The 22,718-nt window shown below is 53.2% G+C and overlaps 7 protein-coding genes across 7 annotated transcripts; 1 reads left to right on the top strand and 6 right to left on the bottom strand.

The window, feature by feature from the left end:
* Positions 1–429: 429 nt before the first annotated feature.
* BO70DRAFT_94966 (uncharacterized protein) lies at positions 430–1,188 on the bottom strand. The gene has a single exon (XM_025548868.1). The coding sequence runs from the start codon at positions 997–999 to the stop codon at positions 520–522; it is 480 nt and encodes a 159-aa protein (XP_025397702.1). The 5' UTR covers positions 1,000–1,188; the 3' UTR covers positions 430–519.
* Positions 1,189–1,698: 510 nt separating this feature from the next.
* Positions 1,699–3,993, top strand: BO70DRAFT_388654 (uncharacterized protein; the record flags this gene model as incomplete). Its single annotated transcript, XM_025546001.1, has 1 exon — positions 1,699–3,993. The coding sequence occupies one exon, from the start codon at positions 1,699–1,701 to the stop codon at positions 3,913–3,915; it is 2,217 nt and encodes a 738-aa protein (XP_025397701.1). The 3' UTR covers positions 3,916–3,993.
* A 64-nt stretch (positions 3,994–4,057) lies between these two features.
* Positions 4,058–5,589, bottom strand: BO70DRAFT_363934 (uncharacterized protein). Its single transcript, XM_025543683.1, has 3 exons — positions 5,541–5,589; positions 4,665–5,442; positions 4,058–4,475 (listed from the first exon to the last, which is right to left on the bottom strand). The coding sequence occupies exons 2-3, from the start codon at positions 5,168–5,170 to the stop codon at positions 4,196–4,198; spliced, it is 786 nt and encodes a 261-aa protein (XP_025397700.1). The 5' UTR covers positions 5,171–5,442; positions 5,541–5,589; the 3' UTR covers positions 4,058–4,195.
* Positions 5,590–6,870: 1,281 nt separating this feature from the next.
* BO70DRAFT_318631 (DnaJ and TPR domain protein) lies at positions 6,871–9,087 on the bottom strand. Its single transcript, XM_025540421.1, has 3 exons — positions 8,556–9,087; positions 7,336–8,497; positions 6,871–7,283 (listed from the first exon to the last, which is right to left on the bottom strand). Exons 1-3 carry the CDS (start codon positions 8,788–8,790, stop codon positions 7,031–7,033), a joined length of 1,650 nt encoding a protein of 549 aa, XP_025397699.1. The 5' UTR covers positions 8,791–9,087; the 3' UTR covers positions 6,871–7,030.
* Positions 9,088–10,698: 1,611 nt separating this feature from the next.
* On the bottom strand, positions 10,699–12,813 carry BO70DRAFT_354302 (uncharacterized protein; the record flags this gene model as incomplete). Its single annotated transcript, XM_025541858.1, has 5 exons — positions 10,699–10,760; positions 11,425–11,943; positions 12,149–12,265; positions 12,598–12,673; positions 12,727–12,813. 5 exons carry the CDS (start codon positions 12,811–12,813, stop codon positions 10,699–10,701), a joined length of 861 nt encoding a protein of 286 aa, XP_025397698.1.
* A 3,323-nt stretch (positions 12,814–16,136) lies between these two features.
* Positions 16,137–17,290, bottom strand: BO70DRAFT_388652 (uncharacterized protein; the record flags this gene model as incomplete). The annotated part of the gene is made up of 2 exons (XM_025546000.1): positions 16,259–17,290; positions 16,137–16,217 (listed from the first exon to the last, which is right to left on the bottom strand). Exons 1-2 carry the CDS (start codon positions 16,934–16,936, stop codon positions 16,137–16,139), a joined length of 759 nt encoding a protein of 252 aa, XP_025397697.1. The 5' UTR covers positions 16,937–17,290.
* A 2,607-nt stretch (positions 17,291–19,897) lies between these two features.
* On the bottom strand, positions 19,898–21,121 carry BO70DRAFT_94797 (GPI anchored serine-rich protein). The gene is made up of 2 exons (XM_025548867.1): positions 20,356–21,121; positions 19,898–20,295 (listed from the first exon to the last, which is right to left on the bottom strand). The coding sequence occupies exons 1-2, from the start codon at positions 21,006–21,008 to the stop codon at positions 20,187–20,189; spliced, it is 762 nt and encodes a 253-aa protein (XP_025397696.1). The 5' UTR covers positions 21,009–21,121; the 3' UTR covers positions 19,898–20,186.
* Between the last annotated feature and the right edge of the window lie 1,597 nt (positions 21,122–22,718).

Genomic DNA, 22,718 nt, shown 5'->3' with positions numbered 1-22,718 from the left:
AGCAGCAGCAGCAGCAGGAGCAGGAGGAGGAGGAGAATAGAGAGGAGGGAGTGGATGGGGAGGACGGAGAGAGTCGGTTGGCTGCCGCTGCGTGGAGTCACCGCCTGGCAGTTCAGGTCAGTTCAGTTGGTCGGCAGAAGACGAAGAGGAATGAATTGCAGCAGGAGAGAAAGGAGAATGAACAGGAGGAGGTCGAGGATGGGGGACTCAGATCGCATCTCCTCCGCGAATGACCTCAACCACCGGCCCCGTGATCGCCGTCATTCCTACGGAGTACATAGGAGGGACGTTTACCAGATAACTTACTGTACTATGCAGGATTACTGTGGACGGGACTGAGCACTACTTGTTTTCTATCCTGGTGCTGTCACTCCTGTTCTCCTGATCTTCAACAATTCATCTCCCAACGTGGCTGCCTGAGGATGATTTGACGGTTGTGCCTGAGGACATTGCCGGAGAATGCCTGAGGAAGTAATTGCCTGAATATGGTGCCTGAATTATGCCTCAGGTATATACTTCCTAAGGCACACACAAGATTAACACGTGACAGCCTCTGACATAATCTGTTATCGGACCAATCCAACCCCCCCGGCCCACCCACCAATCAGCCTTGCGCCCCCCACGCGATGCCCCAAAGAGAGAAACCAAAACAAACAAAGAACCACCAATGGAACAGCATCTCCGCTGAACACCATCCCCAGGGCCTCGGATGAGGTCGCATTCGTGGGAACAGGAATGACCCCATCCGTGGTTCGCCCATGGGCCATGGGGACACCCTCCCGGCGGGAGGATTAAGGTTGTGAGACGGGCTGGGATCTCACGGCTGAGGCTTGTGCTGTTGTATACTTGGCTAGACTTCTGCTGGAATGTGGCCGGCGAGGCGGTGGTACATATTTGGACTGGACTAATAGATAGGACGTAATGTATCTCTAAATAGATTGTATGTGGGTGTATCCGGCTGGAATGTGCTTTGAATAGTGTACTCCGTACATCCTCCATCGGAATCCGTCGATAGATCTCCCTCCCCCCTTCCGTTGCCTGTCACTTTTCACAGCCCTGAAACCCAACCACTGAGCAATCCCCATCCTCAACCCTTTCTCCCTTTGGCCAACTGCCACCTCAGCCATGTTACACAGTCCAGTCCGTCCGGTCTCTGCTTTTATCCCAAATTCTCACCTGCTGACTGCCTCTCCATCCCGCGTCCGGCTGTCGCGAGTGTGATTCGGGGTTAGCGCTGAGGCGACTACTGACTAGGCGCAGTTCACGGTGGTCACGCCTCTTGCCGCCGATCCTCTTGCATTATCACTTCCTTTCTCTTTCTTCTCATACTGAACACACACCCATATACCTACACTGTACACATCCAAGTGAGCCAGAGCCATCCCCCTCCTACCCTCTGATCTAAACAACACACTCTAACCTCCCCTCTCCCCAGACGCGCTGAATGCCGGCGCCCATCCCCCAACCCACCGAACATGTCGCCGCGCCATCCACTCCCACAACAAGAACGCCCCCAGTAGCCCGCCCACTCATCCACCATCTAACCCTACACTGTCACCGTCACCGTCACCGTCACCGACACCGACACCTTGAGATCCAGACCCCGATCCAGCCCCATAACCCAATCTCAATCTCAACCCCATCTCTAACCAACAAATCCAAACCCTACCCACCCAACAAACCAACCATACAGAAACAATGGACCAAGAAAACAACACCCCCCCTCCCCCCCCACCCCCTCACGGCGAAAAACCCCAAACCACCCACGGCGAATACCGCAAATCCTCCGACCTGCCGCCGGGAAACTACGACATCTTCATCATCCCGCCGCACTCCTCGGGGTCGGGCTTCCTGTACCTGCCGTCGTTGCAGCCGCAACGCAACAGCTTCATTGCCGGCTGCGTGTGCACGCTCTTCGCCACCCTGCTGTGGGTCGTGCTGTCCCCGCTGCTGAAGGCCTGGTATAGCGCCACCGTGGCGAGTGGGAGCGGGCTGAGTATTGCGGTGTTGGCGATCGGGGTGGGTGTGGCCGGGTGGGCGTTTGGTGCGTCGCAGGTTGATAAAAGTGGTGGTGGACGGGGACGACGGGCGAATTTCGGGTTTGGGTCCGCGGGTGGTGGGCCGAATGCTGGTCCCGGCGCGGGTGGATCCGGGGAGTATGCGCGGGGGCAGAATTATGGGGGTGGGCAGGGACAGGGACAACAACAGCAGGGACAGCAGGGTCAGAGTCAAGGACAGGGTCACTACGGGGCAGGCTTTAGTTCGGGTCCGTCGCCCGGTGCGGGTCACTACGGCGGGAATCAGTACGGCGGTTCTCATCAGCAGCAGCAGCAGCAGCAGCAGCAGCAACAGCAACAACAGCAGCAACAACCACCCCCACCGCAAAGCGGTCCCCAAAAGACAGGTTCGTCCGCGACCGGCTCCTCAAGCAAACCGCAAAGTGGCGCTGATTGGGAGAAGGCGCGTGAAGAGACACGACGAAAGGAGGAACTCCGACGAAAGATGGAAGAGTTCAAGCGGAAGCGAGAGGCCGAGCAGCGCGAGAAGCAAAAGCAGCGGGAGCGGGAGGCGATGGAGCAGGAATTGCGCGAGCGGCGCGAGCAACTGGAGAAAGAGATGGCGGCAGCCAAGGAGGCCGCGGCGCGGGAAGCCCGCGAACGAGCGGACCGCGAAGCCGCGGCGGCCAGAGCCAAGGCCGAGCGCGAAGCCGCCGAGGCGCGAGCCCGCGCGGATCGAGAAGCCGCCGAAGCCCGCGCCAAGGCCGAGAAAGCCGCAGCCGACGCGCGCGCCAAAGCCGAGCAGGAGGCAAAGGAGGCGCGAGAGAAGGAGCAGAAACGCGCTGCGGAGGCCCGCGAGCGCGAACAGAGGCGAGCCGCGGAGGCCAAGGCCCGCGCGGAGCGAGAAGCCGCCGCCGCCAAGGCGCAAGCGGAGAAGGAGGCGGCGGAGGCCAAGGCCAAGGCGGAGAAGGAGGAGGCGGAGCGCAAAGCAGCCGCCAAGAAAGAGGCCGACGCCAAATTCGCAGCCCTCAAGGAGGCCGCCGCGAAGAAGTACGCGGAGAAGAAGGCCAAAGACGCCCAGGAAGCCGCCGCCGCCGCTGCCAAAGAAGCCGCCGCTGCCAAAGCCGCCGGCAGTCAGAAGCCGAAACCTTTCCCCTCCCCCAAGAAACCCGCCTACACCACATCCTCCCGCACGGACACCGACGACGCCTACTCGTTCCGCCCGCACGACCGGCCCCGTCGCCCCTACGGCACCGGCTCCTCGGTGTACTCCGAATCATCGTACGCCCCGTCCCAGTCGACCGCACGAACATCCCCCCCACCCTCCAACCGCGGGCCCTACGAAACCAAAGACCCCGACAAGATCGTCGTGAAGGGGGTATACGCGTTCAACGACGCGTTCGTCCGCAGCCCGGTGGCGCAGCTCGTGTCGGGCCAAGGCATGGTCAGCGACGGGCTGGTGCTCCGAATCACGACGGAGGGCCTCTTCATCGACGACGACGTGCGGGGCGTGGGGCAACGCGAATGGGACGTCAAGGCGTGGACGATGAAACTGGTCGAGGTGTGGTGTCCGCAGTTCGGGGCGCAGAAACAGCCGGGGAATCACCGGCGGTCGCCCAACGAGCCCACGTCCGAGGAATCCGAGGCCTATCTAGGGAACCTGCTCAAGGTGTGCAAGAACACGTGTCGGTTGTCGACGAGGGGTGGCGAGGATCAGACCAGTCTGCATGTGTTGAGGGCGTCGGTGCGCGATCACGAGGGGAAACGCTATGTGTTTGTGTTGCAGGAGACGGAGGGGTGGAAGGTCGCGATTGGGTTGCAGAGGTTACGAAGGGGGTCGTTGTCCCGGGCGCTCGGGGTTATGAATTTGTCGGTTAACGAGAGTAGGTTGATTCTAGGGGGGTTGGGGTATGATTGATTGATTGATTGATTGGTGTGATGAGTTTCTTTTATGTCTTGATGAAGGCTTGTTTTGTTTGTGATGATGACGATGATGTGGTATATGATATCCCTTTGTTGATATTGTGTGATGTATATAGTTATTAATGATGTCTATGTGTATTTGTTTCTTCCTATGTAGTTATGTGTAGACGCTATTCGCTATTCTTGTTCTCTTGATGCTATGTCACGGCCGCGTTCGATATCCCGGGAGTGTCTGTCACTCGTTGATGCTGTCCCTGCTTTGCCCTAGAACTGGGCTATCCATCCGACTCTGACTCTGACTCTGACTCTGACTCTGACTCTGTCTCGGATTCTCCCCCCCCAGGCAACGCCCCCAACGAAGTACCCGGCGACAGTGACGACGGCAAGGACTCCTCCAGCGCATCGTCCCTACGGACCTCCTCCCGCTCCCTCTTCCCCGCCCCTTCATCCCCCGACTCCGTCCAGACAGAGGTATACCTCCCCCGCAACCGGATCGTCAGGATATGCACGGCGGGGATGCACGAGCAGATGAGCGCGAAGCCGCCTTCCGCGTTACTAGAGAGTATAACCAACCATCAGTACTGGTATTTATTTTCCGTATATCTCTTCCCCTCTGAGAAAAAAAAAAAAAAAAAAGGAAATGAGAAGAAAGAGGGAGAGAAATGAAGACACCGAGGAACTAAGCAGAGAAAGCAGTAAAAAGAATTTGGGGGGGGGGGAGAGGGGGAAAAAGGAAATTCATACCCCGAAAGTAAAACCCTCAAATACACGCCCGTCCCACTAACATCCAACCCACCCCACTCCTTCACCACCAACACAAGCCGATAAACGCTAAACCCCACCGCCAGCAGCCCGGCCCCGGCGCCTAGCAGCCCCGCGACTTTGATCTTGCGGATTACTGACACGCCTAGCGGCCATAGCAGTCCCACCGGAAGCAGGAAGATCGCGAGGTCGGTCACCACGCTCATGATTGCGTCCGCGAGGATGATGGCGGGTTTGCTGAGGCAGTGGGCGGTGGTGATGCTGCTGGTGAAGTTGGTGTTGGAGTTAGATGCAGGCGACGATGGCAGGGAAGACGGCGTCCAAAAGGCAGAGACGGGACTGCAGATGAACACCTTGATGAAGAAGATGGTCACGTAGTAGATGGTCGTGATGAGGAGGACTAGCCGGATGGTCAGGATTTGGGGCGTGCGGAGGGTGAAGATCCGGCTGAGGAGGTAGAGGAGGGTGATTTTGACGGAGAGGACCATGGGGACGTAGAGGATTGTTAGGATGTAGTAGATCTGTTTATTATTATTATATTATTATTGTTGTTGTTATTGTTATTGTTATAAGTGTTGTTGTTACCGTTGTGTTGATGTTGTTTTGGCGAAGGGAAGCATGTTAGGGTTAAGAATTGGGAGAGAGAGGAGAGAGAAGATGAAAGATGAAAGAGGAAAGAGGAAAAGACACACCTTATAAACATAAATAACCTCTGCCATATCAAGACTCGAATCAGGTTGTGTCCCACCAGAGCAGACGTCTATATTATTGTTCGAGTCGTTAGTCAGTGATCATTCAATCAAATAGTATAATTATACCCGAGAAATAGGGTATGGGATAAGGGGAGGGTGTATATACAAAGAATAGCCAACACGCAATAAACCGTTAGAAAGACCTATCATCCCACACCCACACCCACACAAAGCATTAGCAGACAAACAAATAATATAAGTAAAGTAGAAAGGATCAACCTACCCAAGCCGCGAAACAGAAGCCTGTATATACACTCTTCGTCAGCACGACTCTTATTCTTATACCTATACCTATACCTAAACGTATATGGATAGTCAAGGACAAACATAGAACAGATAGACAATTCAGGTAAGGGAAGGATATAGACAAGGTAGTAAGTCTACATACCATCCTCAACATCAACCCTCCTCTTCAACCACCACGCGACCAGCACCCTCAGCGCCACAAACACCGTGATCATCACCAGACACAGGATCTGGGTGACCAGGCTGAGGGTCTGGAGGGAGGCTTCATGATGGGGCATTGTGTCGGTGTCATTGTAACCATAGCCAGCCCGGATTCATTTCGATTGACAGATAATATTGTATGGTTGTTGTATGTCTTTGTGTGCTGTCTGTCTAATCCGGGCCCAGACACGGTTGTTTGTCTGTTATCGGGGTCAAGATTAGAGAACACGAAGCAGAGCCCAGGGTTGTCGTCGAAAAAAAAAAAAAAAAAAAAAAAAAAGGCGCAGACCATTATGGTTGAGGGCAAATTCGGTTCCGACGTCATTGCTGGCGCATGATATCATGACTTCCATGGATCGTATCGCGTATGGAACTCTATCCATATCGGTTGAGTGGTCTCGGCCGGGAAGGTTCCATTCGTTATTGCCGAGGGGGGGGTATGAAATGAGGAATGTTTGCTGTGGGGGTGGTTTACTATTAGATATCTAAGTATTCTGGTTTTGAATGCGCAAGGAATGCTGTGGTGGGCTCATTCCGGAGAACATTCCCGATGCCAGATGCGATCTGGATCGGTTCTGATCTGATCTGATCTGGTACCCGAGGTGTCGGGAGATTGGGAGAATGAGAGTGTAAGATCTGGAATGTTGTGGATGGAGATGGCAATGTGATTTACCTTAGTGGGTAGGGTATACTATACTGGGATTATGCTAGAAGAACAGGATGGCATGAATCAATCGAGGTGTTACGCCCCATCCAAGACAGCTACCATTGACCACTATACCAATAGCATAGATCACATCCCATCTCTCTACTCTACTCTACATACATCCGAACCTCTTAATAAGAAATTCAATTACCCCAACCAACCAACCATCCACAAAAGTGTTCATCCCAGGTATATAACGCCTCTGGTCGTGCCAGTCATACAATCCTCAAATGAGACAATAAGACACGCCGCCGTCTATGACCGACGGAACGAAAGGAAAACACAAGAAAAAAAAAAAAGAAAGAACAAGAAAAGAAAGTCTATCGCGTCATTCTGTCGTTGGAATCGGAATCGAAATCACAGCCAAATAACGCATATGCAACCAACCAAACCAGCCAAGCAGCAACTTTTTCTCATGCAACGCTGTCGGTCTGTTTGTCTGTCTAGAAGGGGAATCCGCCGGGGAATCCGCCGCGCTGTCCGCCGCCGGCCGCGTGCGCGAACCCGCCACCGCCACCGCCGTTCATCATGTTGAAGAGCACGCTGGGGTCGATGTTGATGTGCGTGCCGCCCATGCCGCCCATTCCGCCCATGCCACCCATGCCGCCCATGCCTCCCATGCCGCCGAAGCCGCCGTGCGAGAACATGTCGGCCGGGTCCATGAGGTCGTCGCCGTTGTCATATGCAGCGCGTTTCCTGGGTCTGTTAGCGAGGTCGTTTTATACTGATTCAACTTCAGGGGACTCACTGGTTGTCAATCAACGTCTCGTAAGCCTCGCCGATCTCCTTGAACTTCTCGTCGCCCGCCTCGCCGTCGCGGTTCTTGTCCGGGTGGTACTTGATCGCCAGCTTGCGGTACGCCTTCTTGATGTCCGTCTCCGACGCGTCCTTGGACACCCCGAGGATCTTGTAGTAGTCCTTGCGCTGCGCCTTCTTCAGCTCGAACTCGGCCCGCCGGATCTCCTCCTGGATGCCCTTCTCCGTGGGGTTGCTCTCGGCCACGGCCTTGTAGTCGCGCACCGCTTCCTCCCAGTTGCCCGCGCCGCCGTGCGCCTTGGCCCGCATCTTCTGCGCCTTGACGTAGCCCGGGTCCAGCCGCAGCGCTTCCGTGCAGTCCGCCACCGCGCTGTCGTGCTCCTTCAGGTTGATGTACGCCTGCGCCCGGTTCTGCAGGATCTTGGCGTTCATGTCCTTGTTCTTCGGGTCCACCGCCAGCGCCTGCGACCACAGGTCGATCGCCTTGCGGTAGTCCTTGGCCTTGAACGCCGTGTTACCTTCTTCCTTGGTGCGCACCAGCTTCTGCACCGTCCGCAGCAGCTTGATCGCCGTCTTCATGTCCGGGTCCAGCCCCAGGCAGATCTTCAGCACCTTCAGCGCCTGGTCCGTGTCGCCCATGCCGTAGAACGCCCGCGCCCGGATCAACAGCGCGTCGGGGTCCTGGCTGTTCTCGCGCAGCATACCAATGGCGATGTCCTGTGCCTTGCCGTACGAGTTGTCGTTGGCCAGCTTCAGCTGCGCCTCCGCGCTCATCAGAGTCCACTTGCGGGGCTCCTTGACGCCCTGGCCCAGGAGCTGACGCGCCTGGTCCAAGCAGAACAGCACCATCGACACGCCCCGGTCACCGGACAGCGCCTCCTCGGCCTGGGTGACGAAGCGGAGCATCTTCTCCGCGGAGGCCCGGTCAGTGGCGGACGCCGGGGGCTCGATGCGGGACAGCACGTCCAGGGCCTCAGTGGGGCGGCCCAGGCTGGTCAGGATACGGGCCTGACGGTACATGATCTTGGCGTTGGTGGGGTCGAGTTCTCTGGCCCGCTCACAGTCCTCCAGCGCCGCCAGATATTGGTTGGCCGCCATGTACGCGGCCGCCCGGTTCGACAGGTAGACAGAGGAGTTGGGGGAGATCTCGAGGGCTGTGCGGGCGTTACTATACTGCGACGGACGTCCCCGGGCGAGGGGCGAAGAACCTACCCTTGTTGAATTCTTCGATGGCACGGGTGTAGTTGCCATCCTTGAAAAACTTGTTGCCGGCCAACTTGAAGGAGTCGGCCTCGGCGGTGTTCCCATTGGACCGGTGAGGGGGCGGCGTGGGACTCTTCTCGGTGTGGGTGCCGTTGACGCCGTTGGTCGGGGGCGGCGAGCTCAGGCGCGGGTCGTTCATGTCGACGTCCATCGAGCTGCGGAGATCATCGCGGGCAGCAGCCATAGCGGAGAGACGACGGAGTTCGTCGGGGTGGAGGTTGAGGGGGTGGAAGTTGGGGTCGTGCGAGTACCGGTGGTGGACAGCGGACAGCGACGAAGCGGAGCGCGGTAAGGGCGGCGGCTTCGCTCGGACGGAGGCCGACTTGGAGGGGATGGATGTAGACCGACTGTGCGTCGGGCGAGTCGGCTTGCGAGGGATAGAAGGGCGTTGGGGGAGTGAATCCGAGGCTTGGTGAGAGAGAGGAGTCACTGGAGGAGGGGGAGGATGGTGGCGAGAGGAAGACGAATGCACGGTCTTCGCCCGGAGAGGGGGGGGAGGGGGACGAGAGGGGGTCGAGCGAGTCGGGGGAGGGTCGACTGTGCGTGAGTAGGGGGGGGGATTGGTGGTCGGAGGCGAGGAGGGAGAGGGAGAAGAAGGATGGACGGATTGGGACTTGGAGGAGGATTTGGAGGAATTGGATTTGTGACGAGAGAAAAGATGCGGGAGCCCCATCGCCGCTGATTGGCCCCGTCGATCGAAGGCCGGCGAAGGCGGTGGAATGGGCTGCCTGGGGGCCTGGACACCTGGACACCTGGCGGCCTGGAGACGTGCCTTGGTGCCTGTCTGCCTGGGGTCGTCTCTGCTTGTCTCCGTCAGATCAAAAGTCTCTCTCTCCAGTCGCCTTCACTTTAGTAACCGTGTCCTCTCCTCTCTCTCAACACTGCAATTCCAGGTCGCCCACTCGCTCCTGCAGATACAGATACTGATACTGATACTGCGTTACTGCAATCCTGCAATCCGCAACTGCCCTCCGGTCAGCCTGCGATACTCAAAACACAATCCACAATCCGAGAGAGAACAGCAGAAAAGAAGAGTGCAAAAGAGTTCAAACCGAAGCAGACATCCATCCGTCAAGGCTCAAGCTACTAATATTAAATAGTTTCCCTCTCCATCCATCGAGACGCTTCCAGTCGCTCGAAAATTCGGAGGCTGGTCGGTCGCCATCCCCCGACTAGCGTGCCTGCTGCTCGTCGAATCCCATCGATCATGCGAGTTGCCAACAGCAACAGTCGCGCTGCCAATGAATCCCCTCCAATCCGCGCTTTTAGCTCCTCTCCGTTGACGCAGCTTGACAATCCTCTCACTAGCTCTCTCCACTGCCCGTTGCGACTTGCGTCTTGCGTTGCCCGTTGCCCGTGGCAGGTGGCAGGTGGCTCCGGCTCCTTGCTCTTATCGACATGGTGCCGTTCTTCGGCCCTAAGAGTACCTAAGAGGTAGTTAAGCTGGGGCCGCCATCAGGTCTGTGCCTGGACCGTCCTTCCACGTCAACCGTCGATTCCAACCCAACCTTAACTGGCTTCGGGCTTTCTGGCTTGTGGCTTCTGCCTTCTCGATGACTCTTTCTTCCGCGTGGCTCTTCTGCCTTGCATTGCTCCGCTCTCCCCATGGCTCCAACCCCCCTACTTCCTTACTTGCATGGTACTTTGGGATGTGTCGTAGATATTGTAGGTGGGTCATGTGGGCTACTGGGTCTTGCTGGCGAATTTCTACAACTTATATGTAAGTCAACTGCCCTGAACCACTTCCTCCACAGGATCAAGGTCGTCGACTCACCGGCGTGCCCCTGCGGGGAGAGGGTCTAAACGCCGAGATATATCATCATGCTGGAGGGCCCGAGGTATCGGAGAGTCTGTAAGAGACTGACTATAACAACGCCTTAGAAAAACATATATAATTAGACTTCCCTAAGAGGAAGAAATTAGCTGAGTCGGATCTGGAATAGAAGATAATTTAGTTTAAAATTAAAATCATCCCAGGGGCCGGATACCGGATCTCGAGGCATTAAATTATTTATATTATAATCTCTCCTGTATAGAAGTGGCATAATTACAGGGCGCTGCTCTGCTCACACCCCCTAGTTCGGCTGACCCCTTATTGCCTTAACAGGCTTAGTGTCTTGAACAGACTAACGTAAATAAGTATAGCGTGTATAACTTTATGATAAGTAGTTAGTAATTATATATTATGCTAGTAGTGCCTGAGGTTAGTTCCTACTAGTAACTGCCCTCTGCGGCCCTGTATGGCCTGCATCTGTTCTTTGTAGGTTGATACGCGTAGGCAGGTTGAATTTCTACACGCAGGCAGGCAGGCAGGCAGGCAGGCGGGCAATACTTATAATAAAAGCGGTGGGGTGATACTCCTAATCAGGAAGGCGTAGTAGTAAAAGGGTGTGTGTATAGCAATCCTGGTGTGCCTGTATCGCCTTCCTATAGATACTACTACTATGTAAGTTAGCTGATTTCCACCTAGTTCTTCATATTCTGTAAGTAGGCTATTAATCACCTAGGGTGCTGTAACAAAGCTCATGTCCAAGTGGATTTATCAACGAGGAGGTGATCGACTTCATCCTATCTACTTAGGTCTGCGCTCCCACCTCCGGTTCCACACGCAGCGTGCCCTCCGGTAGATGTTGCAACTGTATCTCCGCCTTCGTATCCCGGATGATCTTCGTTATTGTACGAAGGATGCAAGGGAGCAGAAGGTTGATAGATTCAACTAGCTAGGGGCGGCTGTTGAGTCATGTGACCGATGACGTAATATCACGCACGCTAATGAAAATTAGCACTTTTAACCATAGACATGTTTGCGTATACTTACTGATTTTCTCGGAGACGATACTAGGATGCACACCATAGAGTTCTTCAAAAGCCTCATAATCTTTCCTTTTGCCCGCACCGTAGAGTTGGGCGTCAGCTTCGATGTTTCCACCATGGGCAGCCTTGTTTCCAACCGAAATTTTCAGCAAATCGTCTGGCGTTGCTGTGCCTCGGTTTCGTTTGTGAACGGCTATGAACCGTTCCCGGATGTCCGGGCAGTCAGACATCTCTGTAAGCCGGTCGTTCAGTCGCTCAAATGACTTCGCGTATTGGGTATTCGTCGCTCGCAGGTCTTCGATTTTCTCTTCAATTCGTGCAAGCCGATCTTCCAGTCTATTATACCTGTCCAGCGCAGATGCATAGTCAAACCCAGTCATGTTCAACGAAACTGTCCCGGTCCTGAAACTTTCCACCCAGATGTTGTCTGTATCTAACGCCTGTTTAATTTGCGACTGTGTTTGATCAAGAATTTCCTCGTTGCTTCCACCCAGAAGCTTTCGAGCTATAACAGCAACGTATCCTGTATCATTGGTGTCAGAGTGAGCGGAGGATGTGCTTTGGTTATTCTAATGAGGATGGGCATGCGAAGTGTCATGTAGAACTTGTCTTTTTTTTTTTTTACCACGCTTCTTAGATCCGCCGGAAGAAGTCTTAGATGACGGCATGGTTATTGTAGTCTTCTAAAACTATATCAAGTGTGGTGATGACCCATGGTTGACACACACCCGCTTCGAACACTATAATGGCATGATGTGCTAGCATGTAATCGGGAAGAGTCTTCCGCAAATTGGAAAGAGCGGTTATCCTAAATGGCAGGCGCGATGGCAACGTACTTTTCCCAGCTGACGGCAATCAGGTCGAGTATTGGTATAGCTCTATGCAAAGGTTAATAATTCTGGTGGTCAGAAGCTGCGCGGTGAGCTCGCTTCCAAGCTTTGATTCCAATTCTCGCTTGAGTGTCAGCTTTGTCTGTGATGCCATTGTAAAGAACTTTCTCTAGTAAGATATACTCCACGGTGACGACAGATCGCCTGATAGGTATTATATCTTAGACCACCTGCCCATCCGGGTGTATTGCACTCGGAAAAATCCCTGGAAATTCCGTCATGCCTTTGTTCCGAGCACGGTCTGGGCCATCAGCTTCGCCTATGGACATTAAGTCTAGGGGACTTACCGAGTTTGCTGACGATGTTCTGCTGGTACACCATTTGCAGGCTCTTGATAAAGCTAGTTTCGAGAACAGTCATCGTCTGGGAGGTCAATATCAACATCAATGCGAAGAGAATCTAAGAAAGGGACATACCCTATCCAGCTTTCCCACGGCCTTCTCAAAGTCGGCTTCAATTTCCTTCTGCTTTTGCTCAGAGATATCGCTGTCTGCCGGGCCCATAGATGATTGTACAAGCTGATTTTAATATGTCAAGAACCGCCGAGCCGATTCAACTCTTGCCTTCTCTGTGAGTTTGAGGCAATGATACTAGAGCAGCAGGATTTCTGTTTTCTCTAGCTGCGAAAATCCACAGACTTTTGCTATCTCAGCGTGACCTCGAAGACCTTGATAGGCCTGCGTTGACACGCAGAACACAGACAGATTCCTCTCAAGTTTGTTGTAGTCCCGGACTAGTATATATTCAGTTTATGTCTGGGTGCCGTTATTGTCCCCTTTGATCTCCTGGTCCATGCATTGGACTTTGATTGCAAAGTCGTGTTTGATCTGGTGCTTGAAGAACTTATTTCTCGCTTCTATGCAGGATCTCAGAATAGCGTGCTCAATATCTTTCTTTGCTTGTTCCAGCTGCTGTAGCTTTATATTCTTGCTCTTGATCTGTATATTAACTGCTCTTTGCTCGGCCTGTTTATTTTTTCGCTGCGCTTTTAGGTGTTGAAATTAATTCTTAAGTCTTTTAATCTCTGAAAGTTTCTTGCTATTTTCTTCTGTATCTCCCCGCCTGAATATAACAGAAGCCTCAGCACAACAGTTCTATATCAGATAACTTTTTTCTCTTATAAGATATAATTATCTTAAACACATCGCAATTGAATTCTTCGCCAGTCAGACAGACTTTCAAATTCTCAATCTGTTCTTCAAGATCTTCTATATTAATTGTAATCTCATGCTTTGACTTCTTCAGCATCTGTATTTTGTCTTTTAGTAGCTTTATTCGGGCCGGGAAGTCTTGCAGTTTATTCATCGCCGGCAGGTCGAGGGCAAGAGATTGCACAATCTCTGTCGGGGCAATGTCTCGGTTTTTGTATAAATGAATATTATATTATTGAATACATAATCTATATTTATCTGCAGCTTGTAGTTCTTCCCCAGCAGGTCCCGTGCGACTTTGTCGTCGACAGCATGGTTGATGGGTGTCATGATCCAGTGCGCAGAATACTATCTTATATAGTTCTCGGCCACGGCCACCCGCGCTGTATTTGAATCGAACATATCCGGCAGATTAATCAAAACTGCATCAGTTATAAGAGCTGGAGTCTTGGTGTAGATATAAATCACGCGCACAAGGGGCCAGAGTCCGATGCTCTAATCTGGGAGATCCAGCTCTGAAGATGTTTCGGGGGCTTTATACTTATATCTTGGCAGACTTCTTGGGCCGGCCCTTCTTGCCCTTGCTATCGATATACGATTTCAATTTCGCCCGAGAAGACCTTGGGATCGTTCTCATCGAAGCCCAAAGTCTTGCCGAGGAGCTCGGTGACCCGCTAGTTGCTCAATAATTCTCTCATGCGCGTGTGCGGAATATCCTGTGCGGTCATATCAGGGTAGACAGCCCTGGTTTTGTCTAGGGCTACCTCAGCATCTGAGTCTTTGGGGATTTCACTCCGTGTCACTTCGTCTTGATGCTCACGGAGCTCTGAGAACAGAATAGCAAGTTCGCGCTGTTATTTTTTGTCTTTGATGAACTTGACTTCGGCTTTGAATCTTGACTCTTTATTGTGGTATAAAATCTCAGTGATCACAGCTGTAGACGCACGCATGCAGTCTGTCGGCAGAATATTCTTCTTATTAATAATAATATTGATAAGCGACGATTTGCCTGCGCCAGTGCTTCCGACCACGCCGATGATGACTTTCTTCTTTGTATAATCTCGGGTACACTCTATCTCTGTCTTTTAATCAGTATCTGCGAGTCAAGCATCAGAGCCTTCCACCGGACAGTTATTCTAGAATATTAAGGTCTTTTGTCACAGTATTTTCCAGAGCGGTGATTTCGAGGTTGTTTATATCTAAGAGAGCATTCAATGATACTTCTTCGCGATCGCCTATTATCGTGTCCTCGCTGGGAGGATTGGCCGTTAATAGCTCGGCCACGTGCTCGGTAACAGTTTCAGTAATAATATTATTCTTATTATATACAGCTGATATATAATCCGATCCAGTGGTATATTCAGATCTAAATTGAGCAATCAGATACTTGAAGTCAGAAACTGCCAGTTGGTTAGATAAACACTGCAAGTGGAGAGATATAGAAAAGAGAAATAAAAGAGAAAGATAGAAAGAAGAATAAAAACAAAGTTTAAAAGCTATTTCAAAGAAGTATCAAGAAAGGCGTGAAAGAAAGATAGGCGAGAAGAATAAATAAGAGAATTGGAAAAGATAGATAGACAACAGAGATAGAAAAGAACAAGAGACAGAAGTTGATGGGGTTAACGGTCAGTCGGACAGGTGGGTCCTCCCTTTGGATGGTCTCTATCTGATTCACCTATGTATGGGTATTTTCTGGCTCGGGTGTAGATATTGTATTGTTTTGGGGGGTGCATTGCTTGGGGAGTATGTATATATAGGTAGGTAATTTTGAGATATGCAATATTTGGGGGGGATATAGGTCTAGAGGGTGTACAGCCTTAGACATATCAGCGACAATAAGAGTCCAACGTTTAGGTGGATAGATACTAGATTATCTTAGCTTGGCTTAGCTTAGCTTAGCTTAGCTGGGATTGGGGTTTGGAATGGATTGGATTAGATAGGACTGGGACATACATACATCCCTAGGCCGTACCTAAATAAAAAAAGGAACAGGAGCAGGAGCAGGAGCAGGAGCAGGAGCAGAAAGAGATAGTTACACGAACAGATCCAGGGGCCTCGTATTGCTAATATAAAAAGAAACCACTAGCTTCAGGGGTATAAAAAGCAGCCTACAGCCTACAGCCTACAGCCTACAGCCTACAGACGATACCAGCCCGGAATATTATGGTAGGGGATAAAGTAATAAGAGCAACAACAAGACAACATCTATAGGTATCTAGCTAAATGGGTATCTCAAGCAAAACACTCTAAAATATAGAAACAAAAAGGAAACCCACAATGGGGGGGAATATTATACAGATAAAAAAAAAAAAAAAAAAAAAAAAAAAGCTAACCAAGAAGAGGAAAAAAACACTATGACTAGCACTACACACTCCCTCGCTCCCTCGCTCCCTCATGCGCACACACTCCCCGTGTATATCCGTCATCCAATCGCTTTGTATCGGGTTGAATTAGAAAAATCGCTTAATTTTATGCATGCGATGCAACCAGCCAGCCAGCAGCTGATGAGATGAGTTGGGTTGGTATGGCCACCCCCATCCCTCCTTTTTCCCCTCCTCTCCCCCCTGTACTTTTGGGTCAGCCTTGTGGTGTGATTGCCCTGTGACTCCGCATCCGCACCGACAAGGCATATTTCCATATTAAATCCAAAATTCAATGCAGGTTATTGGTCGAAATCAACCCGTCACGGCCCGGTTGGCCCTTCTCCTGGCCACAGCCCCCCATCTGGATCCGTGCAGTCCCCCACTCCGCTCCTCCTCGACCGGTAGGGGAGGCAGCGGCCGGTCGTAGATGTGACGCTCGTACGGCGGGGGATGTCCAGGGACAGCTCGAATTCGCCGCGGAAGGAGGCGGAGGCGCTGTGGGTGGTCGCGCGGTCCCGGGCATTCGGGGTGGGGTCGGGGGCCGTCTCGTAGTCGGGGGTGAGGAGCGACAAGGGGCTGGAATCCGACGGGAGGGGCTTCATGAACCAGAGCTTCTCGGACTCGAGCCACACGAGCCGGTTTTCTTGCGTCGTGGTGGTGCGCACCGTCTGGGTGGTCGTGGTGACGGTCGTGGTAGTTGTGCTCAGCATAGGGCTGGTGGGTTGGTGGAGGGTGAGGTCTGAGACGCTTCGGCTTCGGTAGGGGTGATACGGGAGGGTGGAGGGCGGAGGGGGAGGGGGGATGTTGAGGGTTGGGGAGAGGGATGATGCGCGTGGTTGGCTGTCACGGACAGGGGTTGATGCGCTTGGTGTTTGGAGGCAGTGGCATCGGTGGCAGAGACGGGATTCTTCCTCTGCGGGCGTGTATGAGTACAGACACTTGTGCATGGAGATGCCGTCCGTGGACCTTGGGCGCGGAGGACGACCAGCCGCAGTTACTGGGCTGGTTGGGGTGTCGAGATGGATGCTGGGGATGCCCATGTTCGGCGGCCATGACGGGATGGTGAAGCGAGAGTCCGCGATGGGCGGGCCCTCCAGGGAGGAAAGATCCATGACGACAGAGGACACTGGGGGTGGAGCTTCAAGGAGAGGTGGTGTAGATCAGACAAGGGCAAGACGGCAGACTATGGAGTCCTCGACACCGACCGACAGGATGATGCAAAGGCAGTAGATCCGACGATGAAGGATGACAAGTCGACATGAACGGGAAGACAAGCAGGTTATGAGGAACCTCTGTGCCCTGACGGGACGACGATGGAGCAATTAATAGATGTTGCATGGAGGCGGTGCTGCAACAATGGAACAGGGTGGTGTTGTTTTTGCAGTGCACGGCCGCGGCGAGTCTCTCTTTGACGGGCAGCGCAACAAAGGAACACGTCCGATACGAGTCAAGTAACCCAACAGACGACATCGCACAACCAAAACAAACTCACCGACAGCGAGCTGCCTTGCGCCTTGCAGTGGTGGGTTCATCATGCCCCGGCTCCATCGTACCAGCTAGCACCGGCGGAAGGATCGCCCATCCGGCTCTGTTGGCAGTTGGCAAAGCTTTTCGGAATTGCCGGCTGATTGGCTTTGGGTTGGTGGCCAGGATGTATCTAGTGCCAGACTGACAGGGCCATCGGTCGGTTCATGCCTGCGGTTCTGCCTCCGCCGTGATTGAGACATGGGGAGGATCACCGGGGGGGGGGTCAATAGTTCGATCCCCCTGGTGTTCGGGATGAGCCCGGGCAGCAGACGGAAGGATTTGGGGTCCAGGCAGCAGCAGCAGTAGCAGCAGTAGCAGCAGCAGTTGAATCGGGCTGTCATTTTTGGAATTGGCTTGACTCGCGATGGCAGTCGTCGTGGAGACGATGCTAGACGCAGCCGCGAAATTCGGGGAGTTCTTTGGGTCGGGATGAGATCGGTGGCTCCAGAGTGGAGGCTGCAACACGACGAGCATGCCGCTTTGGTTTGGTTCGTTGGTGGAAGGATTCCGAGTGAAGTTGGAAATTCAACACTGCCACATCCTTTGTTGTCCGAGCTTTTTTTTTTTTTTTTTTTTTTTTAATTTTCTGGATGCCTGGTCAGGGGGGCAGAGATCCCAACCTCCTTTTATTCGAGGGATATTTCTCCGTTGTGATGATTCTGTGGAGGAAGTGGTTGTGTGGAGGGAGAGTTGCGATGAAGAGAAGCAGGAGGCAAACAACAACAACAACAACAACACCGCACGTGTGCATCGGACTTGTCCGTCCACCAGAACCACACAACATCCACATCTCTACCACATCTACTCCGTACATCCACATCTACAACTACAATAACCACCCCCAACACAGCCACCCCAACCCAGATCCAAAGTTCGATGAACCCCATTTATAGTTCATCTTCCCTCCCCATCCAGGATCATGGAACCCTTCCAGAATCGCCCCCTCGCCCATTGTCTTAGGCTCTTAGCGCACAGTAGGGCTGACAGTCACCACCAGCACCATCCCATCAGTGTCAGTGTCAGTGTTACAGTTACACCCCCAACAACCCCAAGTCCCCAACTCTGAAACCGCCACTCAGTCACCTCCCCGATACTAAGCGAGGGGCGTTGCAGGGTACAAAGTTGTAAGTTGCAATACCAGCCCAGCAGTTGTCCGTCTCTAAGCTACTGTACCATGGGTATACACCCACGATCGAGACCCCTAAATCCAATCCATAACAACAACAACAACAACAACCACCACCACACCAGACCAGACCAGAAGCAGCCAGACCAGACCAGAAATAATCCAAACCAAACCAACCCGGAGCAAAAACCCCCCACCGCATCGCCATCCGTCGCATCACCAAATCATCGCATCATCGCATCGGGCCCCTACCCGGTCGCCGATAGATGAAAGGGATCATGCACGCGCATGGATCATGAAACATATACGCGACTGGCCCCCATCTCCCATCTCCCATCCCCCATCCCATCCCACATTTTAGCTGCCTCGCCTCGCCTCGCCTCGCCTCGCCTTGCTTTGCTTTGCTTTGCTTTGCCCGGCCTGTCTGTTCACTCAATGCTGGTCTGGTCTACTGGCTGGCTGGCTGGCTGGCTGGCTGCTTTTCCCCAGATTCAGCCCCCGATGGCCCTGATGGCCCCGATTCCCCCGAGTTCAGCCTTTTTGCTTACACTTACTAACTTACTAACTTGCTTGCTCACTAACACTTGGTCTGTGGGCGTGGTGTGAATATGGACTTGTGACGGTCCTAGATGGGCCTGTGTCTGTGACACTAGCTGGTACAGCGTACTCGATTATGGGACTGAGGGCCTGAAGGGCTGAGCGGTGCAGTGCAATGCAATGCAAACGCGATCGATCTGTATCGAATCGAATCGTGTCGACTAGACTAGATAGACTAGACTAGACTAGACTACCGACTATCGAGATCGGGTGGATGCGACTTAGCTATGTCCCACCCGCATGTCCGTCTGGACTTTGTTGGTGCACGGCCGGTAGTTATTCTACAGGCTCAGCCTCGGGCTCCTCTGGATTTGATGGCAGATGGGCAGGCGGACAGACGGACTGATAGACAGATAGATAGACATTCATGGAAGATGGATGTCAACTCTCCCGAACGGAACAGTTATCATAAAGAAACGCTCTGTTAATACATATATACTTACAGCTGACAGCTCCAACAGTCAATCGATCACTACATGAGAGCGACCACAGTCATGGGTTGTCATATTAATAGCATGGTATCAAAGATAAGCCACCAAAACTAAGAGTGCTGCTGCGCTGTGCTATGTATGATGCATTGCTGTGCTGTTTCACAGCCCACACACACGCACGCACTGCACCCATCAACCACGCCTCCAACCCCTCCTTCCATAACTATCTAATCTATATACTCCGTAGATCACCAGAGCAAAGACAGAAAGAAAGAAAGAAAGAAAGAACCCTTTCAGAAAAATAATACAATACATGAAGAATATTAAAAAAAAAAAAACCTGAATAAATGGATATAATAATCATGATAAGAAAAAGTTTCAACGAATCGGAATCGGATTTCTCTCCCAAGATATAAAAAAAAACACAAAGCCAAAATAATATAGAATAAAGCCGCAACTAAAAAAATATGGACATTGGACATGGACCAAACACCCCCGGCCCCCGACACCTCTGCTGATCTGCATCTGTCATCTGCATTATATTCACACAAGGGCGCAACCGTGCGTCGCGACTTCCTCCTCCCCCAACGCCCCCGCGATTGGGGGGGGGGAGGTGGTGAAGGTGGTGGTCGGACCCACGAGTTGTCCCGGGGCTATCTACTATTGACAAGAAGGGGGAATCTAAGCCAGGAAGTAGGCGGCGGCACCGGCGAAGGCACCGGCGTAGACGAAGCCGTTGCCGTTCAGAGTGCTGGCGGCACCGGTGTAGAGGGCAGCGGAGGCAGAGGGACTGTGGTTTATTTGTTAGCAGTTTATACTGGTTTGGTTTGGTGAGGGATGGAGGACTCACGTAGCACTGCCGCTGGGGTAGCCGCTGCCCCAGGCGGCGGCACCGCTAGGGATGACAGGGGAGGAGGACTTGGCGGGCTTGCCGCCAGCGGGGGAACCGGAGCCAATGGCACCGACACCGGCGGGGGAGCCGGAGGAGCCAGCGGAGCCAGCGCCGATGGTGCTGGTGGACACAATGACGGTGGGCACACAGGTGGTGTAGGAGATGACGGTCACGGAGGGGGCAGAGCCAGCGCCGGAGCCGGAGCCAGAGCCAGAGCCAGAGCCAGAGCCGACGGCAGCAGCGCCGGAGGGGACGCTGGAGGGAGCGGCACCAGCACCACCGGCAGGGGAGGAGCCGGTCACAGCGGAGGCACCCTCAGGGACGGGGGAGCCGGTCACAGCGGAAGCACCCTCGGGGATGGCGGAGGAGCTGGACTCGGAGACGGGGGAGACACCCTCGGCACCACCGGTGGTGACAGCGACGGCCGCGGTGGTAGTGGCAGCAACGGCCTCGGGGGTGGAGGTGGCGTGCAGGGTACCGGGGCAGTTGGTGACGGTGGGGGCGCAGGAGACGATGGTCACGTCCTCGGTGGAGTAGAGGGTCTCAACCTCGCCGGGGATGGCAGCAACGAGGCTGGCGAAGAGAGCGATGGTGGCAGTAGAGAAACGCATCTTGAATGTATGTGTGTGGGTAGTTGGCTGGTTGGGAGTTTGGAGTGTAAAAATTGAACCGTCAAGGTCGAGATTTTATATATTTGATGATATCTGAAACACAGGGGGATGCGTTCGGGGAGATAGGTTTAAAGAGAGTGTGGATAGTTGGGGGCTTTGGCTTTGTGTTTTAAAAGAATGGCTGACCGAGGTCAAGGGATGCTTCAAGCAGGCAAAGAAGTCGGACTTGAATAAAGAGAACAAGAGAACCAAAGAAAGAGGCGAGGAGGGAGGGGGGGAACGGGGGGGCCTTTGTATCAGCCGGGAGATTAACCTGGAGATCGGCTCAGGGACGAAAAGGGGAGAAGGGCGCCTGCACGCGCGGGTGGGCTGGAGTGGTCGGCCTGTAACTGGCTTTGGGGCCCTCGTGGGCTGCCCGTCGTGGTTGGTCAACACGCCCGTCGCGAGCCCGGCTAGTCCCAACTGGTTCGGGGACTAGTTTCGTCCTCACGCCTTGGCCCTCTTTGGCCCTCTTTGGCCCTCTGGCCCTGAAAAGCTGTGGCCCGCCTGTTGATCGGTCGCGCGTTTGCTTTTTTTGGCCGGGTTCTCTGGGTCAGGAGGGAACCTGGAGTGCTGGAGGTTTGCCCATCCCCTCCGTCATGGTCCACGGTTCACAGGTTAGACAAGAGGTTTAGGTTTACCCGAGCTGCTACTGATTCAGGTACAACTACTACGCTACTAACTAGCACCAGATACTATACAGTAGTTGCAGCATGAACTCCATCCCGTACCTGCATCCGATGAGCTGGAACTGCAACTGGAACTGGAGCTGGAGTCTAGAGTCTGGAACGATGTATGGACCAATACAGGCAGTAAGATTAGATGAGAGAATCGGGGCAGAAGGAGCGGTGCCTTACACCTAAGTACTGTACCTTACACTTACTAGGTACACTTCCACATCCACTAAAGTACTAAATGCATCACAAAAATCACATTCAGGAGGGGGGGGGGGGGGGGGAAACACCCGGCACAACACGAAACCGCTCAATTACTGAGCCACAGGGACGTTGAATGCCAACTTAGACTCTTGTTTCAGGTCTTGCTCTTCTGCCCAATCACGGCCCCGCCCCGGTGGGGCCCCAGGCTGTTCCTGACGCCCGCCGGCCACTCATCATCGCCGCCGCCGCCATCCCGCGGTGGCTCCTCGTCGCCCTCCCCGCTTTTGGCCCAATGACTGGATTATTTGCTGGAATTGCGGTGGGCGAGTTGTGGTGTAGATAGCCCCACCTTCGGCCCCTGTCTGAGAGTCTGTTGTGGTGTTGGAGTGTTGCGATGATGATGATTATTCGCCATTTGGATTGTTTATTCCGTTACTTACCTACTTACGTAGAGTAGTAGGATTTGCCTAATCGAAGAAGAATGAAGGTAATAAATAAATAAATATACGGAGTACTGCTGGTCAGCGGTTGGTCAGTGAGATTGTTTCTCGAGGATTCGTCAGCGGAATTGATTGCGTCTTGGCCGTTGTCATCGTTGTTGAGTCTTTATCCCCCGCGCGCGCATGTCTCCTGCATCGTTGTAAATACATTACTTACTTACTTACGGAGTACTTCCTTCTCTCCTCCCCAACCCGAGTTTCAAACCTCCAAAACAGCCCAGCTCATCCCTCTACTATCACACTACCTCACTACTATCTACTAAACACCAATCCAGCATAGTAAGTATACCTTA

The sequence above is a fragment of the Aspergillus heteromorphus genome (assembly GCF_003184545.1).
Source record: "Aspergillus heteromorphus CBS 117.55 chromosome Unknown BO70scaffold_20, whole genome shotgun sequence".
Taxonomy (NCBI): Eukaryota; Fungi; Ascomycota; class Eurotiomycetes; order Eurotiales; family Aspergillaceae; genus Aspergillus; species Aspergillus heteromorphus.
This window is presented reverse-complemented; position numbering and strand designations above follow the sequence as displayed.